Source organism: Xiphophorus hellerii, chromosome 9, assembly GCF_003331165.1.
Source record: "Xiphophorus hellerii strain 12219 chromosome 9, Xiphophorus_hellerii-4.1, whole genome shotgun sequence".
NCBI classification, from domain to species: Eukaryota; Metazoa; Chordata; class Actinopteri; order Cyprinodontiformes; family Poeciliidae; genus Xiphophorus; species Xiphophorus hellerii.
In genome coordinates this window covers 135,820-156,836 of record NC_045680.1, presented here as the reverse complement: position 1 = coordinate 156,836, position 21,017 = coordinate 135,820, and the positions used below count along the sequence as shown (strand labels likewise).

The 21,017-nt window shown below is 36.2% G+C and overlaps 1 protein-coding gene across 3 annotated transcripts in view; it reads left to right on the top strand.

Annotated features, from left to right (window-relative positions):
- The window catches only part of bcar3 (BCAR3 adaptor protein, NSP family member), an 84,513-nt gene that overhangs the window by 25,732 nt on the left and 37,764 nt on the right, over positions 1-21,017 (top strand). Inside the window, exons 1-3 of one of the 3 annotated variants that reach the window (XM_032571142.1) lie at positions 3,616-3,802; positions 17,731-17,899; positions 17,993-18,232. In XM_032571142.1, the coding sequence (XP_032427033.1) occupies positions 17,739-17,899; positions 17,993-18,232 (401 nt within the window). In that variant the 5' untranslated portion in view covers positions 3,616-3,802; positions 17,731-17,738. Of the gene's footprint in view, positions 1-3,615; positions 3,908-17,730; positions 17,900-17,992; positions 18,233-21,017 lie in introns of those variants that run through there. The other 2 variants (XM_032571143.1, XM_032571141.1) reach the window with 2 other exon arrangements.

Below are 21,017 nucleotides of genomic sequence, written 5' to 3'. Positions count from 1 at the left end.
CAGTGCGCAGCGTCCTGGAAATACCACCCTCACAGACGAAAGATCACATGCCGCCATGAAACTGAGCACAGGTTGACTCAGAGAGGAAAACGGGAAAATTAGATTTTTACTTAGAAACCTGTAGATTATAACACCTACTTCCCTAAAAACACCAAAACATCTCATAGAAACCACCAGAACATGGATATTCAAACAATAAACATATAAACTCTCATGCAAGCTTTATAAGAATCTTAATTATGGGATCTTGTTGTCAGCTCTGAGAAGAAGCTCAACACGCTAACGTTTGTTTTAAGTTACATAACCTAAACGCATCTTGTTCACAAGATGAAATAAAATTATTTTTAAATACTGGCTCTATTTGTTTTTGGTCATTTATTTATTGCACCTCTAAAACTTTAGCAAGCTATAAAACTCATTTACCAATTTTTAGATGCAAAACAAATTATTAACATGTCAGTTGAAATGTCCACATCTCCGAATGCTTTATATAAGTTTCTAAGATTAGAGTTCAAAGAAGTTGCATCTGTGATGCAGTCGGATTCTTTAGAATTCAAATTTAAAGAATTTAAATTAAAGAATTTAAAGAATTTATAAATTTATTTTAAATAATTTAAATGGATGTAATTCAAGCAAGACTGTTCACACTTTTTTTTTTTCTTTTTTTCTTTGGGGGCTTTTCATAGTTCAGAGTGATGTCACTGAGGGCGGCCATCTTGTTTGACAAAATTATCTTGAAGCTTTTTATTTATTTGAACTTTGAATTCAGGTCAACTCTATAAAAAAATATAGCCAGGCTAAGATTTGTTTTGTTTTAATTATGAGAATAACGTCATAAAATTACAGGAATATAGCTGCAGTATTAGAACTCCAAAACAAAAATAACAAAAAACTTAAAATGTAAAATAAAAAGTCACACTTTGGTGTAAGTTATAAAAATAAAGAAAAACTTCATTTTTTAACACATCAGGATCAAATTATTGTCAGCAGCAGGACTGTGAAGTAATCTGGATCAGTATAGAAGTTTTTCTCTTATTAAAAAGACTTTTTGTCTTAATTGTAAGACATTCTGGTAAAACTGCGATTTCATTCTGCTAATATCACAAGACTTTATTTTCATAATTAAACAAAATTTCTCGTAGTGTGGCTTGATACTCTGTTGTGCATCTCACAGAATGAATAATTGAAATAAAAGCCACTTTTTAAAAAATATTTTCTGTTTGTAATTTATTTTTAGGAAACAAAGATGAAAAATAAAGCAATTAAAATCAAATTTGATATGGAAAATATCTGAGATTTTAATTTTACAATCAGAAGAAACATGTCGGTCAATTTAAAAGATTTGCTTTGTAAATTTCCCACGACAACTAATTTTACTGGACGATAAAATGTCCCTGAAGTTATCGCGATAAACGATAATATTGTTGTTTTGAGACCATTTTCAAGTGATATGATGGCAATTATGGCAAAATAATGAAATAACTCATTCTCAAATATCTTTCATTTCTAATGAGCATTTAACACTGGAACTGGAAGACATTAAAATTTTCTAAAGAAATAAACAAAACAAAATTAATTATAAAGTCTCTGTAAACAAAACTATCCTTAAAAAAGCAGCATGTTGAGACCAAAACACCAAACAAAACTTTTAACATCCATTTTTGGTAGAGAAAGAGAAAAACAATAAATCATCCAAAAGGAAATTATTGAGTTTGTTTTAATTTATCATGAATTAATTGATTTATTTTTCTTTTTGTGACAGTCAGGAGTATTATCAGTTTTCTGCTGCTTTTACATTGTTTGAACACCGGGTGGCGCCACAAAGCACAAGTGCAAGAAAACAAAAAAAACAAAACAATTATTTAATCAATTTCCAAAGATTTACTAATCTAATGACAGGATCCTGACAGCGTGTTGCTCCAACAAAAACTTTTTAGGAGCAGAACGAAAGTCTTGCAGCACAGATCCAAACGTTTCTCTGTCTGAGTGTCGTAAGTGGGTCATCGGATCATCTTTAGCTCCTGTTGCAGCAGGATGGGGTTGTTGCATCGTCTGCAGGAAAACACACACACACACACGCACACACACACACACACACACACACACACACACACACACACACGTGTCTGTGTGTTATTGACTGCAGACAATACAAAGGAACCGGAGGACAAAGACAGGAGAGAGAGCGTTATCCTGAAGGCTGCCAGCAAAGACCAAACAATCTGAGTAAAACTCCAACGTTAGACGTCAAAAGAAGAATCCTACAGGACTTAAACCTGCAACACGCAGCTGATTTAAGCTTAAGCCAACATTGAGTCATGCAGGTCAGCCTCATTAATCTTCAGAGTGAATAAAGTTCCTCAGACATTTTGCAACCTCACTGGGATTAGCTTGTTTTGTTCCTTCACTGCAAAAACACAAAATCTAACCAAGTAATTTTGGTTTAGTTTAAACCAAAATGAAATGCAAATGTCTTAGAAATAAGACAAACACTAACTTACAAGAAACGTATAACAGGAGAAAAATGTCTTGCTTTTTTAATGATGCATAAAAAATGTATAGTGACACTGTCATCAGCATAAGAAAAAGATTTTTTGGTTTGCAGTGCATCCAGGACTTGTGCAGGTCTAGAATTAGGAAAAGGGCAGCTAAAATCTGTGCAGATCCCACACATCCTGGACACAAACTGTTTAGACTTTTACTTCCAGAGGAAAAACCAAAACAAGAATAACTCACTACCAAAACCTGCCTTTATGTTGTTAACCAGAACTGGGCAGCAACATTTACCTGAGTAACTTTTTACTTCTTTGAAAAACTTTTACCAGTATTTTTACTACACTGTTCTTTTTACTTTTACTAGAGTAATTTTATTATGAAGTGTCTCTACTCTTACTAGAGGAAACTTTCTGGATTAAAACATGTTTTAACCAAAAATTCACCAGACACAGACACACACCTGCAGCTTCTGTTAAAGTTTCACCAGTTTGTTTATTGAAAGAAACTGATTTGGAAAAATTTTCTTTTGCCTAATTTTGTAAATTTTTTGTTATTTTTATAAATTATTGTCAATTTGGTTCTTAAATACCAAAATGTCCCCTTAACTTTATATTTTGTTCTGTCTGATTATATAATTTTTAAATATTAAATGATTGATAATTTGATCAGTTATCAGTAATTGTGTAGACTTTTTACCAAATACTTTTTATTTTTACTTTCATAATTTCTTGCGACTTACAGTATATGTTGAAGTAATGCTTTTACTTACTGGAGTGTAAGTATTTTTTTTCTTTCTAAAAGTTAATATACAGCAGAAGTTTAACATGTACAAAAAATTAGAAGTGATTTTTTTAAATTCAAGTGAAAGTAGAAACAGAAATACTGAGTCCTTCCTTTTCTATCACCAGACCATTTGGTGTTTGTGTAAGACAAAAGAAATATGAGGCTGTGCAGGAAACGCACCGGAGAGGAGGTGAGCTGGATGTGAGAGGAGGAGTTCGGCTTGAGAAGACACGAAAGGAAAACTCCTCCCAAACGCAGAGGAGCAGGAGGAGGAGCTGGACGCTCGCAAATCGCTCCCAGGAGAGACGAGGAAGAGGAGGAGGAGGATGAGGAGGAGGAGGGACGGGCTTGTGGTTGTGCGGCGCTACTTGTTGTCGCCTGCCTGAAGCGGTGCGAGTGTGCAGGACGTTCAGCCGGTCAGCCACTCCGTTTTGGAAAGCATGAGAAGGAAAAAGCTTGGAGGAACTGTGAAGGACTGAGAGCTGAAACAGCAACAATCCGGCAGAAGAGTTGATTCTTACAGGTGAGAGTGACTGCAGAGTCTCGGACTGTAAACACAGGAATGAGTGGAAGTTGGCGCTGACGGCACCTGAGGCAGCAAACGACTTACCGGATTTATCTGACGGAGGTTCGGATCTTCTAAACTTTTGATTTTATTACTCCTGACCATCTAGTTTGAATCTTTACGCGAGTTATATTTGCTTTGAGAGTTTGTGAGCAGTAATTTGTCATCCCCAGGCGATGGGTGTTACTGTGGTCGTTGAGATTGTTAAAATCCCAGCAGGGCGTAATTATATGAAAGATAACAGATAACAGCCCGGCTCCCGGAAATGTTTGTTTAAATCTCACACAAGACGCTGATTTTTGGTTCATTTCTGCTTCCGAATTGCTGGTTTTTTGTATCAGAGGAAGTTTTGTTCAAACCCAACAGATGGGATTTACTTTGACTGGACCTACTCAACCTTTGACCTTCCAGACGTTTTTTAAAGATGAGCCGCAGGTCGGATGATGACATGCAGACGTTTTGTTGGAGTGACCAGAGCAGCAGTTTCTTTCAGACGTTAGTCAGTGTCGTGTCTTAAACTACAAAACAAGATTCAGCGTTTAAATCCGGGGTGTTCAAAGTGAGGCGCAGGGGCTATTGGTGGCCAGGGACTGAATTTGTGCGGCCCCCAACGTGCAGTTCAAAAATGATACAAATTTGACCCGTAGATGCAGATGGAGACTTTTAAAATATAAAATATAAAAAGGGTAAAATTTAATAAATGTAAAGTACAAAATCAGCTTTGATTTAGTCTATTAAACTTCACTAAATATAGGAAAGTTTTTCAAAGAAAATAAATTGTTCAGCTGAGCCCAAAAGGAATTGAAAACTAGGCGATACAGCAAACCTCCAAAATGTACAACTGTGAATCAGGGCAATTATGGATTGAAAAAAAAGTTTCCACCAAAAATTTGAGAGTAATCAAATTTTCTACCAGGAAAGTTGAAAATTTTTAAGTTTCAAGTGTCAAAAATGTTTGACTTTTGAAACTCTTGAATATTTTGAAAGTCAACAATGTTAAAATATTTCTAGAAAATTTCTGGGATTAAACTCAAAATTTCAGATTTTTTTTCTAGCAAATTTTTAACTTTTCAAACTCAGAAATTCTTATGATTTTCTTTTCGAGTTTTTTGGTAGAAATGTACTTATGCTTTTCCTTACTTAAAAAAAATCCCTAGTGACCCTAGTGTCATGAAAACACCTTTAAAGCATTTTGCTAACAATAAGTATTCATGAAAAAAAAATTCAAAGCGAGCTATTTTGCTTGATTTTAAGGTTTTTCCTTTTTTTACTCTATAATTTTTTGGCCCCTGTTTGAAAAAGTTGGATGAAAATCTCTTTTAAGATGTCTGTGTACCTGCCGTCGCATTAAGAGTGGCAAAAATTTGACTTAAGTAAGAGTAAAAAGTATACTCAAGTACTGAGATCAAATTATCAATCATTTCATATTTAAAAGTTGCATCATCAGATGGACCAAAATATAAAGTTAAGTTGAAATTGTGAAATTGCCCTTATATGGTTTTTTTAAGGACCAAAATGAAAATAAGTAACAAAAAATAACAAAGTCAGACAAAAGAAAATGTTTCAAAGTCAGTTTTTTCAATAAAACATAGTAAAAATATTCCTAAAAGTTTTTGTTTTATTTTCAAGATAGTTACTCAAGTAACTGTAACTAGTTTCTGCCCAACTCTGCATATTAAGTAGATTGTATTCCTGCAGATTAATACCTCTGACCTCGTGGTTCGGAGGCTGTGAAGCATAAAAAATTTAATTTGCTGATGTTGTTATGCAACTTCATATTGATCCTTCCACAAAACGCCGTATATAAACTTATGGATGTAAGCAAATATTATACACACATGTATGAGGAGATCTTAACTTAATATGTTGAGAGTTTGTTGGGTATTCTACCTCCTTTCCATATCTCCCCTTTGTAATTTAGTTTTTTTGTGCCTGACTTTTGCACTTCCGTTTATCACGGGGCGTTTCATGCATCGATTGGCGCCAACCGCCGGGTCGCTTCGTACTCGCTTCCACAACCAACTATTAAAAGAACCGTCCAGATTCAGCCCAAAATCTACTGAGAAGAAACCTGGTCGCATGTCTCCAATAAATAATCTTTGCCAGCAGGAAGATTATTTTTTATCTTTGGTTTATTTGCTGGTCCAAACAGAGATCAGAACCAAAATAAAAAGGAACAGAGTGCAATGCAAATCATTTTTCCTATAATTCACCTCCAAAATTTATTAAAATATTGAACTACAATAAAAAAATAAACTTTTGGTTCCCAATCAGACTACTGGACTGTCAGGTGTGAAAACAGTGTAAGTCAGATATGAGAACAATAGTTTCAGGTGAAACAGGTTGATGTTTGATTCTTTTCTGAAGCAGGCAGAAATCGTTCCTGAAGTTGAGCTGAATGTGTTTCCAGTTGCTCAAAGTGAGATTATCAGTAGCTGTGTTTCCATTGACCATGTACGTATATTGCAATTTGACATTTTGAAAATAAATTTGCTTCCTGGAAACCCACATATTGTGACAAAAACTCATGTTTTTTGATCAAATGTTTTGGCATTAGAATGAATTGTTGTTTTTTTTTGCCGTATTAAAATTGGTTTATTTCGCAAAACAGCAATGAAAACACCTTTTTTGCATCAAACGAGTCACATGATCAACAACAGGATGTTACTACTGGTGGAAACCATGAAGTAGATGACAACAGGAAGTAGTTGAAGTTGTTTTTAATGACGTTGCGTGAACAAACTTATTCAGGTCTGATTTTAATCATGTTTCTTATTTAATAGAAACACCACAGTTATGTTTTTTCGACATTAGCAGAATATCTGTAAGTTGACGTCACAGTTTCCCCCTCTGTGTGCAGATTGAGTTCACACGCTGAGGGACGTTAGGTGTTAATGTGTGAGAAAGTGAGAGAGATGGACAAGCCAACAAAGATTGTAGAAGCTTTAAGTGGCAGCTACTGCTGTGGGATTTAATACAGACCTCATTAACATGTTACACACGCACGCACGCACGCACACACACATGCATGTGTGCTGGTGGGCCCACGCACAGAAGAGCGCAGTAGGACACCTCTCTCTCCAGCTTCAACAAAGACTGACTCTACACAGCAGTCATGTGACAGTCGTTCCCATTGTTCACTTCTGGCCAGGGGTGGTTTTCCTAATGTGTGTGTGTGTGTGTGCGGGCGTGGGTGTGTGTGTGTGTGTGTATTAAAGTCTCTTCTGCAGCAGGAAAACTCCTTTAGCCAGCCAGAGGAAGCAGCTCATTCTCAAACATGTTTGCGTTTGTCCTCTGCATTGTGTTTAATGACAGAGCGGCGCTGCAGCCGTTCTTTCATCTGAGCTGCTGCGAATGTGGAAAAAATAGAAAATCTGTTCATGAGCATTTTTTATGTCCTAACCGAAGTTGGGTAGTTACTAGTTACATTTACTTGAGTAACATTTTTGAAAAATGTACTTTTAGGAGTATTTTTGCTCAACTGTATGCAAATAATTTCATTCTGAAGTATCTCTTCTCTTACTACTTGAGTACAATTTCTGAATTTTCTTCCCACTGAATGAAAAACAAAGATGTTTTTAAAAAATTCACCAGACACAGACACACACCTGCAGTTTTTAATAAAGTTTCATAGGTTTTTTTATTGAAAGAAACTGATTTGGAAACATTTTATTTTACCAGATTTTTTATTGTTTGTTACTAATATGAATTATTGTCATTTTGGTTCTTAAAATACGAAAATTTCAACTTTATGCTTCAATGTTGCAGTAGTTCTACTCTTACTTATGTACAATTCTTGGGTACTCTGCCTAAGAGTGTACTTAAGTAAAAGTATCACTACTTCAACATTTTTTTACTATAGTATACTATATTTCATATTTTTCATATAGTAAAAATATGAAATGGCAAGAAATTACTCAAGTAAGAGTAAAAAGGTATTTGGTAAAAAAAGAACTACGAAGTGACTGATAAAATTATCAATCATTTAATATTTAAAAATTACATCATCAGGTGGAACAAAATATGAAGTTAAATGGAAATTTTGGTATTTTAAGAACCAAAATGACAATAATTCATATAAGTAACAAAAAGAAAACTTCTGAAACTTTAACAGAAACTGCAGTTTGTGTGTCTGGTGAATTTATGATGTTTTATGTTTTGTGTTTTTCATTCAGTGTGTAGAAAATCCAGAAGTTTTACTCAAGTAAGAGTAGAAATACTTTATAATATAATTACTCAAGTACAGCATTGTAAACATTCTCCTAAAAGTACATTTTTCTTCCACAAAGTTACTCAAGTAAATGTAACTAGTTACTATGCAGCTCTGAAACACAGTTGGTTGGTGTGAAGAAGCAAACTGTTCATAACCGCCACTTTGTGGATTAAGGAAAGTGCATCTTGAGCTCTGATTGGTGTTTTGCTGTCGGCTGCAGACTCAGGCCGGGCGCCGACAATCCAGCAGCTGGACTGGAATCAGTTGGATGTTGAAGAAAAGTTTTGTTTTGAGAGATGAACGTGGGAGGAGATAAGAACTTTTTATTATCACTAATCTTTTATAATGGGTCGCCTCTCCTTTATATGTTTATGCTGCCATTTCCTCTTCCTGTTAATCTCCTCAGCCATGACTCTGTGTGTGTGTGTGTGGGTGTAGGTGTGTGTGTGGGTGTGTGTGTGTGTGTGTGTGTGTGTATGCGTGTGTGTGGGGGTGTGTGTTCCCAACCCAAGGCCTTCAGTGCCAGCGCTAACAAAGACCCAGAATGTTTTGTCTGGTGCTCCACTGCCAAGGAGAGGCGTGTGATTGGTTTGTTGCTGCAGGTTTTCCTAAAATAACTTCTGATTTTATCTACATGTTGCTTCCAGCTGTGATTTTTTTTAGCAAAAATTTGCTTCAGTTTTATGTAAATTTTCTGGGAAAAACTTCAGAGAAAATGAATATTTTTAAAAATAACTTCATAAAGGCAGGTTTTGGTCTTGCCTTGTACTTGTTTGGTTTTTGGAAGCGGAGCCCTGAAGCTAAAGGTCTTAACAGTTTGTGTCCAGGATGTGTGGGGTCTGCAGTGTCTCATTTTCTGACTCTAAACTTACAAGTAAGTAAGTTTAGAGATAGGAGCTTGTTTTAAGTAAATAATTCCTTAATAATGATGAAAAAGAACTTGTTCCAATGGTAGATTATTTCAGTAAAACATGTAAAAATGTTTTTATAAGTGAAATAATATGCCAGTGAAACTTGTACGTTTTAAATCAATAACTATTCAGTTAAAGCAAGCTCTCATATCTTGCACCAAAAGTAAGATTTTGTTGTGTCATTGTCAGTCTTGTCCAGTCTGTCACTGATATTCATACTGCAAGTATTGTTGTTGTTGTTAATCTTGTTTTTCACACATTGTTTTTAACAATTTAAGAACTTTCTTATACTGTTACACCTAGAATTCCTCTTTGCAGGACAATAAAAGCTGTTTCTATTTCTACAGAAAGTCAGTCAAAACTGCAGTAAAGAAAAAAACAACTTGGTTAATGTCAGAACTTGAATGTGAAAGTATTTACACTCGAACATAATCGCGGCTTAAGTTGTCTGTTATGTGCAGACACTGATTCACTCCTTCAGGGGATAGTTTGGGTGTTTTGAGGTTCTGTGATGTTTTCAGTAATTCTGCTGGGATTTTTTAGTGAAGCAAATAAATTCCTGGAACAGTGAAAGACTAACAGTTCGTCAGGCAGATCCTTTATTTTACTGATATTTGTCAAACAACTGAAACTGAACATGTGGGATATAAGGCCGTATTTGCAGATATGCAACTTTTACACTTTTACTAGAGACCACTGCAAAGTCTATTTTTCCTCTGCTGGAAAAAGTTTTAACAAAAATAAAGGTGTAGCAATACCTTTAGCAAAAATCACATTTTGTGCATTTTTATACTTCCATTCTGGTTTCTACTTCTTCTAAAAACAATCCAAGTACTTAAAAAAACACCTAGCCGTTTTTTTGGCAATAAGTTCATGTTTTTTGGTGTTTGGAAAATGAGCCGTTTCAAAAACCTCCCGATTTGTTGAGCCACAGTTGACGGGTGCGTTGCCTAGCAACTCCACCAGAATTCCACCCGTTACCTAGCAACCCAGGCTGAGCTCCAGCATATTTGGTCAGCTGGTTTTACTGCTGTATGGGCTGTACAATGGCTGCTGGAAATGTCAAAGTGTTTTGTTGTTGAGTCACCATCCAGAAACAACTTACTGCATTCTTGTTTGTTGTGCAGGAGGCTCCGCTTCTGCTTTTCAAAGATGTATAGTTGTATAATTGTGCTTCTGTTTGCATCCATTTCAACATGTGAGTTAGGGGGCGTGGCCAGCAGGAGCTTATTTGGATTTAAAGTGACGAGACGCCCTAAAACAGACTAAAATCTCATTACCTAAGAATGTGTAAAAAAAAAAAAAATTAGTGAACATGTTTTGTATAGGCCATAGACCTATCCTGACATGTCCAAGGAAGCATAATAGGTCACCTATAACAAAAGTTTCTTTTGAAAATAATGACTGGTAATATCTGCTATAATAGGGTTGTCATAACAACCGACATAACATAACTGTAACTGCGTTTACGTAATTTAATTCGTTTGCAAAAAAAAATTTAATGTGAAAGCAAACAGAAAAAAATAAAACCTGCTTTTGGTCCGGACCAAATGACCTTCCTGATTTGAATACACCCTGAAATAAAAAGTCCAAATTAAAACGTTGAGAAAAACAGAAAAATGTTGGTCAAGACCAACTTTGAAGTCTGGCTGTTTGGAATAAAACAGAAAGAAATGTGACAAAACTGCACAATGTTTCCATAAAAAAAACACAAAGGAATAGGGAGAAGTTTCCTGCTGCCTATAGTTCGCCTGGTCCGGTTAGCTTCACCACTTAAAGGACTCAAGATTTAGCTTTTATTATTTTAACAAATAGGACATTTTCATCATATTACAATGCTACATTTCTTTATTCTCATTAATTTATACAGATTTTAAGTTCCTTGGAACCAAAGGATTCCCTTCGAGTCGATCTGAAGTGTCCGACCTTGCGAGATGAAAGGTTAATTTAGAAAAATTACTAAAGGTTTTAAATTTAGCCTGTGTTTCTAAAAATATCAGCTGCAGCAGAGGTAGAAGGTCGAAGGTCGTCCACAGCAGGGAGCTGATGTCAGCCGTTCTGCAGCATCACCACTCATGGATATGAAGGTCTGCTCAGTGATCTGCCACATGAAAATATATAACTCATAACTGGGAGGATTTGTCATTACTGGGTTCATGTCAGACGCACCATTTGAGGCAAATTAAAAGAGAAAATATAGCTGATGTAAACTCAAACTGTGCTGAGCTATTTAAATTGTAACCTTGAGTTTATGATGATTTGTACATATTTTGTGCACAAAATAAAACCTTAGTTGCTCCTACAAGCTTCAATGCAGACAAAGTTACCAATTTCATACAAGTAAATATAACAAATAATTCTTATTTATTCTGAGTAAAACAAACTAAAAAAATTTATAAATTTACTCTAACTACTTCCTGTTGTCATCTAAAGAATTAATACAAATTCTTAAATTTGGTTTAGTTATGTTTTTAATCAGAGTGGCAATTAATCAAAAACTATGTACAAAATCAGCAACATTTTCAATTCAAAAATCCTTTTTTGCTGCAAAATTACTGAATATACAATGTAGACTTATGAGCTCAACAACAGAGATACGTATTGTTTTAAATCTGTTATTTAGGTTATTCAACCATCAGACTGGTGCAAAGAAACGTTGACTGTGGATGCTAGCATTAGCATTAGCGTCTGTGCTGCTGCTGTATGTTAGCATTAAGATGCTAATTTAGGTTTGAACAGCTTCACTGACAGGCTAACTCCTTTTAGCAAAACTTGAGCACAGCAATAATCTTCTCCTTCGTCCCTTCATGTTGTTTTTTTAAAGCAGAAATTAACCACCAGCAGTTTGTTGTCCATCGCAGATGTCGCCTGTGCGTCAGATTTACGGACGTACCAGAAACAAAGGCTGGAACCTTTGCTGTAGGGCTAGGTGATATTTCTTAGAAATAAAATGTTTTCTTCACAAAATCTGATTTTAATAGATGTTTTTTTTTTCTCCTTTTCTTTTCTGTTATTACAAATGACAGAAAATATTTAATAAACTTGCTTTTATTTCAATTGTTCCTTCTAGGAGTTGACCTGAATTCAAAGTTCAACTAAATACATGCTTCTAAAACAAGATGGCCGCCCAGGAGATGTAGGAGGTATTAAATATTATTTAATTTTTGGAAAATTATCTAATTTTAAGAGAAAATTGGTAAAAGGAAAAGATTAATTACGTAAACATTTTCAACATGATGAAATCCTTTTAAAGAATTAATAAAAATTTGATTTAGATTAGATTGGCTTTATTTTGGTACATTTACAACATTACAAACAATAAAACAAACCAATAATTTACCAAAATAGCTTATAATTACTTACCCTAAATAAACGCGTCAAAGTCTCTGCCCTCATTTCTAATATGAAACCTCAGGACGGTTCTGCAGCCCTTTGTTTGTTTCGTGTTGAGTGATGTGACTGGTTGGCAAACAGCTGCTGGGGACCAAAGATGAGTCGATGAAGGAAGGAGAGGCAGAAGGCCGAAGAAAAGAAAGAGACAAAAGTTTTGTAGAAAGGAAGAGCTGATGTGATGGACGGATAGCGTTAAGGAGACGACGTCTGTCCGTGTGGAGGGAGGGAACGAACCACTGAAAGAGAAAGATGGATGAGGTCAGAAACAGAGAGCAGCGACTGAAAAACGACTGAATGTGAAATAAATGACAGACGAATAAAAAAGGCTGGGGAGTAACTAGTTACATTTACTTGAGTAAGTTTTTTGGGAAAAAAAATTACTTTTCAGAGTATTTTTGCTATGTTGTACTTTTACTTGAATAATTTTATTATGAAGTATTTCTACTCTTACTTGAGTCAAATTTGTGGATTTTCTACCCACTGAATGAGAAACAAACATGTTTTAACCAGAAATTCACCAGACACACACCTGCAGTTTCCGTTAAAGTTTCACAAGTTTTTTATCCAAAGAACTGAAGAAAAGAAATCCAAATCCAAAGAAAATTTCCACTTAACTTGATATTTTGGTCCGTCTGATGATATAATTTTTAAATATGAAATCATTGATTATTTGATCAGTTCCTCAGAACTTTTTACCAAATACTTTTTTACTCTTGAGTAAAAATAAGTTGAAGTAGTGAAATGTACAATAAGGAAAAAGTAAGTAAAAGTTTAGATAAATTTCCACCAATAAATTTTGAGATTTTTGAAGAAATTTTCTAGAAAAGAACTTTTCTCAAAAAATGTTCTCAGTTTGAAAAGTGGAAAATTTACTAGAAAGAAAATTTGAGATTAATTCCAGAAATGTTTTGACTTTTGTAATTTTTTTGATGGATTCTTTTGTATCCATCAATCTGGAATTTTCTTCTCATATTTTATATAAAATGACTTTCTGTTGCATGAGTACTTTATCCTAAAGCCAAACATTTAAGTGTTTGTCACTTACATGAATGAGATTTGACTCTTTACACAGAACAGGGGAGGTTGTGTGTCTGGCAGATGGTCAGTACCACACACACACACGCACACACCAACACACCTCCACACACACACACACACACGCGCGTGCGCGTACACCCCCACACACACACGGGGCTGAATCCCTCAGGGTCATATAATAGGCCCTGTGGTCGTTTTGGAGGAATCCACATTCTGTCTGGTCCGGCGTTCCTCAGATAAACGTCTCTCCGCGCCCGGCTCGGCCCGGCCCGACCCGACCCGACCCGACCCGGCCAGCTGTTGGTTCCCTTAAAGTTGCATTTGCATTTTCATTGACATTCATCTGCAGCAGCCGACGACTCTGAGACCCCCCACTGTTCGACTTGGTTGGACTTTGTTTTAAAACAGATGTTTTACAGCTGGCTCAGGACTCCCAATTCACAAACTGCTAAGTCTGTCTATGTTCATCCATATCAAACATCATCAGTTAAACTGCAGCCTGTCATAAATAAAGCTATTTTTAATTCCTACTAAATTATCCACCTGATAAAGTTTTGCTATACATCCCAAAGCTTCATATTAAAAAGAATGGAGATGTTACGGCCCTGGGCCTTGTGGTTGCAGGTGTCTGTCTTTGTGCTCCTCCCCATTGCAGGCGGTGCTGGTCCGTTGATTGGAGCACAGAATATTTAAGCCTGGCCGTCTCCAGCTTCGGGGTCGCCTTGGCGTCCGCTCTGCCGCTTGATGCTTGTGGTGTTTTGTTGCCAGGCCTCAGCTCCCCTCCCATATGCACTCATACACAACATCCAAGCATTTGCATTACACCACTGATACTGACATCCACAATCTATTGTTGTTTGTGTTAATAAATATTCCTTTTTATGCACTTTAACCACTGCATGTTCCCGTTTTTATGACCTTGAGCCAGTCGTAACAGGAGAAAACAAAACTTTTGTTTGGCAAAAGTATAGGTCAGTCCACCTCTTCCTCAGTTCTTACCTTACATTATCTCACAGTAAATTGTCTGAAATAACTTTATATAATCGGTTTTCACCTGATGCCAATTAGACACAACATTTTACCAAATATTTTTGGTCTAAATATGTTAGTGCACTTTAAATTAGACAAAACTAACTTACAATTAGCAATAAGTAGAAGCTTGTTTTATGTAAATAATTCCTTAGTGTTGATGAAAAAGTTATCAGTTTCACTGGCAGATTATTTTATTTAATAGAAGATATTTTTCACCATGTCATAAGTGAAATAATCTGCCAATGCAATTAGAACTCATTCATCAGTTTTAAGGACTTATTGACTTAAAATAAGCTGCTATGTCTTGCTGAAAAGCTACTTATAAGTTAGTTTTCTATTATTTCAAATGAAGTGATATAGTTGCATTATAAACTAGGTCAAACTTGGTAAGATTTTGTGTTTTTTCAGTGTGAAATCTGGGTGTAGTGATGGACTCAGATCTGAATCTGCAGAGTCACATAAAGACAGTTACAAAGTCAGCCTTCTACCACCTGGAAAACGTTTCCAGGATAAATATTTTCAGATTTATTGATTCACTAGATGAACAAATACTGGAGAAAATAGTTAAACTAACAATCCTGACAATAAAGACAGTTTTTAAACATCAGGTCATTGAATTTATTGGCAATACAAAATTTGATCATGACAAGAAATTTATCACAATAAATGATAAACGATAAATACAGATGCTTATGTAACACACACACACAAACACACACACACTGGTTTTGCTGAGATCAGGACTGAGAGCTTCCAGCTTGTCTGTGGTTTTTATGTTATTTTAGTTTGTATGATGTGACTAACTGCTGCATGCAGAGTGATTCAGAGCAGATGATACATCTGTCATCCTCACATCGCAGGAAAATGTGAACAGTACCCATCCTGTGTTTTCCCAGCAGCGCACATCTATCTGTCTTTTTCATCACTGTGTGTTTTGGGGCCAACAGATGACGGCTTCCTTCATGAACACAAAATAAAGTCGCAGGGAGGGAAGGTGCAGCTGTTTGCTTCATATTTTTTCCATCCTCTCAGATTTGGATACAAATAGGTTGTGAAATATTTTTAAGAATCTTCAAAAAGCCAACTTTTTGTGTAATCTAATCACAAACTTGCTGGAGCGCTTTACATCCTAATCCTAATACTACATAAAACACCTCTAGGGCTGAAACGATTCATCAGATTAAGCACAATTAATCCAATTAATCAGTTATTGGAATTGATTTATCATCAATTAAGCCAAAACTTCACAAAAAATATACAAATATTTTCCCTTAAAGATGGAAAAAAAACTTCCTGTAAATATGTTTGACCCAAAATGACTCAAGTGGCAAAGTTTTAGCTCCATTTGTTAAAATCAACTAAAGAAAAGCTGTTATTGCATTTTAAGCAATAACATGTTGATTTTCTTGAAATATTTTTGTATTTCCTTATTTTAATGTATTTCTAACACTGAATAAAAATACTTAGGTGGTTAATTGAAAAATTGTTTTCTTGATTAATCAATTAATCATCAGAATAATCGACAGAATAATCGACTACTAGAATAATTGTTAGTTGCAGCCCTGTGCTCCTTATTACTGTGCATTTATCCATTATTATTTTAAGCATAAATGTTGAATAGAAATGTGATGGCCTACTAATTTCGATTGTTTTTGTCATTATTTTTGCATAAAATGCAGAACTTTTATCAGAGTGATCAAATTTTTTTGCTCAGATTAATGTAAATGTGTGTTTAAAAGCATAACTTTGGATTTAAAAAGTTACAAAAATCTCAGAGAACCCATCCTCCATGTGGAAGAGCTCCACTCCAGAGGCTTCTCAATTTAAAAATAATCAACGTTAGATTGTGCTGTATGCCTGAATTCACTAAAATAATCATTATTTATGTTGCTGTGTGTTTGGAGACATAATTAAAACATAAAAATCTGTCCTTCAGGCGTGACATGTAGTATTTAAATGCTTTGTGTTATTGTAATTACGGATAGATAATGATGACTTCTGTTTCCCTGCAGGGTACTTTGTTGGTTTGTATTGTGATTGCTTGACAGATAATCCCAGTTTGGTGTATCTGGGTGTGGTAACTGTTGTCTCCAACATTGTTTTTGTGCGTTGACTCAGAAAAACACAATATTACAGAAGACTTTTTGGCTAATTTCTCGTGCTAGTTCCTTAGTGCGCTTGAATTAAAACAAAACTTAGAACAACTCTGTTAACTAAATGAAAGTATTACTTATTCGGTGCAGCGCCACAGCAAAGGAAAAACCACTGAAGAAAAACTCAAACCTATTCTTTGTCTTTCACTGTCTGTGTCGGCTGCGCTACACACAGGCCCGTTGCCATAACAACCGACAGACAACAGGTCTACTAGTGTATCAGGATTCAACATCAAAAAACACTCAAACATTTCCCACAAAAACAACAGAATATTCAGTACATAACAGTTTTATGTTTTCAGGCTTGATGATTATTTTGTGATAATTAATAAGTGATTGCTGTGGTAGATTAGCTACCGCTGCTATTAGCTAAGCTAACAGAGCGGTGGTTGATTAGCTGATGTGAACACCTGCTCTACTGATGATCTGTCAGAGTTAATGTGCTGGTCGCCTGTTTTTTATTTTTTAACTGAAGTGAAATACACAGCATTCCACAGCACATCTACTTTTACAGTTGTCATAGTCAAGCTAACATAGCCGACCTACTTCCTTTTCCCTGTTATTTATTTTTTCTTAAAACTTTTTTCTGACCTTACCTCGTTGTCTTAGTGTTGACACTTAGTAGCAGTTAGTTCCTTTTTCTTGTATGTAACACAAATACTTTCAAGATTTAGTGCATTAAGTTGTCAATTTAACAGCTAAAGCCAGTGCTAGTCATCGTTAGCGAGCAGCTTCTCGCCCTCCAGATGGGGGTGAGGTCTCACATTGCAACAGCTGCATAGGAGATTGTTTTAAATCAATAATTCCTTAATAATGATTAAAAAGTACTTGGTCCACTGGCAGTCCTTTATAAATAAAATTGATTGATAAATGAAATATTCTGTCAGTGCAACTAGTACCTTTTCATCAATATTAAGGAATTATTGACTTAAAACAAGCTCCCATATCCTGTTGAAAAGTCATTATAAGCTAATTTTGTCTTATTTAAAATTAACTAAGATATTTGCACTAGAAACTAGACTAAAAATACTTGGTAAGAGTTTGTGTTTTTGCAGTGTGTGACCTTATTTCACTCCCAGAAAGTTCACCAAGTTTTGTTTTTTTGACATTAATCATGCTTCATGTAATTTCTCTGCACTGTTCCAGAGTTGAGGATGATGGCTGAGGGGCGTTTTGCCAGTCTGCCCAGGTCGCTACATGCACATCATCACACTGTGGGAGGAGGCTCCGCCCACTCTGGAGGCCCCGGCTCCGCCCATGGCGTCTCCCCCAGAAAACTCAACATCCCCATGGATCTCCACGGCTCCAACCCCTGGTAATCCTCACTTTTTTGCTAAATTTATTCCCTCAAAATCTAATGTAACATGAGTTTGGTGTTTCATTTCAGTTGCTTGTTTCTCTCATGCAGCATCCCTTCAGGTCAGGAGATTCCTGCTGCATCCTACCAGTCGGTCTCGCTGCACGGGACGCTGCCTCGTCGCAGGAGAGGCGGAGCCAACGTCAGCCATAGCAACCATGCATGGGACCTGAAGACCAATCAGACGCAGCCGTTACTTTCCGGGAACGCATCAGTGCCTGCAGGGCTCGTCCTGCAGCCCGCCGCGTCCTCGCTGGCTCAGAATATCAGCGATGATTTCAAGAGTTGCAGGTAAACAAGCAGAAACATATTATTGTGTTTTTGTAGTTTCATATTTTCAACGTTGAGCTCTGGTTTTTGTTGAATATTCTGTCCAAATAACCCATAAAACGCACATTGAAGTTGGAGAATCTTACTCATTCATCTGGTTTTACTTTCGTAATTTGATGATTAAGACAAAGAATGTTTTCACACGGATGCACTAAAGGTGATAATAAAAATGTTTGAGCTCGATTATTTATTGTCAGCAGCTGTTTTGTGAAATTTGAGGCTGAAATCTCTGACTTTATAACTAACTTACTAATAAGTAACTTAAATCTAATTTTCTATGCACTCATTTATAGATTATAGATTAACAAATGTACTTGTTATTTTATTTATTGATGTACAGTATTTACTTATATTCAGTCATATTTGAATTACTTTCATTACTCTTAGGTGTATGTCAATTTTATATAAATGTATTTATTTTATAGTCTCTGGTTATATTTGTATTATTAATATTTAACTCCTGGGATGGAGCAGCTTTGCAACTAATAAGCAATTACCCCACAGGGACCAATAAAGGATATTCTATTCTATTATTCTTTTCTATTTAAAGGGGCGACTGGAAAGCCTTTCAAAGAGTCTAAAAATGAACTTGTTCATATTTTGTCATGTCACAACCACAAGCTTCCACACATTTCATTTTATTGTTATTTTATGTGATAAACTGACACAAAGCAGAGCGTAAATGCAGAGTGGAAGGAATAGCAGACATCGGCTTCAATTTCTTTTTCCTGCTGGGTCGGGCAACGAACCCGTCACAACTCTTCTAGTTTATACTGTTTTCAGCTCCAAAGTTTGGTGCTGGAAAAGTTTTCGACCTCCTCTTGAAAATTCTTCAAAATGCTTGAAAATTGTGTGAACTCTGTAAATAAGAGGGAGTGAGATCCTTCAGAGCCGGATGGAGATAGAGAAGGTTGTAAACGGAGCCCTGGGGGGAGAAGTTATCTAAACTTCAGAGCGAAGCCTCTCACCCCCCTCATCATGTCCTCCCGTCTCTCTGAGTCTGGGGTCGGTTTACGGCTCTCGGGCCGGCGCCGTGCGCGCCGTGCACGCCGTGGCCTCCGGCGGTCGGGGAACCTTTGTAGGTCGGGGTGTGGCGGGTTTGATCACGGATTGCTCTGGACTCTTTGTCTGCTTTCTCTTCATCGGTGGATCCATTTCAGACGCCGCTGACATGCGGCAGAATGATTCGTCCGGGTCGAGTTCAGCCTCTGCAGGTGGCCGGGTTCTTCTCACTGTAGGATGCTGTCGACTTTAATTCGGTGACGAGGCAGCTCAGAGTGACTCACAGCAACAAAAACATCATTAAGGAACAAGCAATAAACATCACATTTAGTCAAAAATCATCATTACGCATAAAATATATTGATCAATGTTTCAGTTATTCATTTAATCAAAGTCACAGGTGAGTTTTTAGCCTCAATATAGAAAGGCAGTTTTATACAAAATCAACTTTTTGAGCTATATATCATGTTATAATGTTATTAAATCATCTAAAACACACCTCGAGTTTTGCCTTGATTCTTTAATACATGTATGAGAAATCAAGGCGTAGCTCCTCCCCTGCTCAGCTCCTTCAGACTAGCCAGCAGCAGTTAGCAAACACCTGGTGGAACTGCTGAGCTCATTATAGGAGCTGCTGCTCAGAGCAACGCTGGTAAAAATGTTGTTAGAGGGTTAATAAGAGAAGCCATGTTGGGATGACTTCCTGGAGGCGGAGCTTCAAAATTAGGAGATTAGTAGACAAAGGCCCAATTTCAAGGGGTTAAATCAGGAAGTAAATTTATTTAAAGTGATAACTGAACCTAGAAATTTTACATGGCAGAGAAGGAAATGACCAGTGAAGTTTCTGAAAGTCCCAAACGTAACAATTGTGTTTTTATTTGTGTTATCTCCCACATTTTAGTCTAAAATAATAGAATTTCCACAGAGCTTTCTACGTTTCTCAGTCAGATGGCATCATTTCTAGTTATTAAATCAAGTTTATGACCAAGTGTTTGGATGGCTGGTTTTTACTTTTAGTTTTAAAGCATTGTTTCTTTTACTAAAGTACACTTTTTCTACCCTGCTCTGTCAGTTTGAATTGGCAGGTTCATTGAACCCACTTGGAATCATAAATAGTTATATATATTTCTTCTGAATTAATATTTAATATGAAGGATATAGTTTTCATAAGTATGATTTTAAGAACATAATATTTTTTGGGGGGGGAGCAGTGGCCCCCAATTGTCCTCCTGTAGATCCGCCCCTGTGTTTTACCCAAAATGATTAGTTAGCATCTGCTTCCGTTCTAGTTGTTAAATTCTATTAACTCCAGATATTTGTGTCTCTAGAAAAGCTTGAAGAAACAAATCATAGTTTGCTTTTCCATTAAAACCATACGTCAGTCTTGACTTTCATTCCTCTGCTGATTGACCTGTGACCCCTGACCTTATGGTGCACCAGCTCCTCATTGGTCGGTTTGTTTTTCTCTTGACCTCTGTGGGCAGCTTGCAGACCACCAGGACAGGAGGAGGGGCAGCAGAAAAGACACAAACAGAGAGATCTGTGCTGACTTCTAGATCATTTCAACTTCATATCTGAATCTCTTTTCGCTTAAAATCAAACTGGATCAACATAAACTTAGAGATTTGGAATTGTCCCGTTTTCATTTGAAAAACCTGACTTCATGTTTTGCTGTCAATGCACAGTACTACGTTTCCACAGCAAGGCTGGATGCTCAGTTCCAGTTTTTGCTGAAATTCGATTT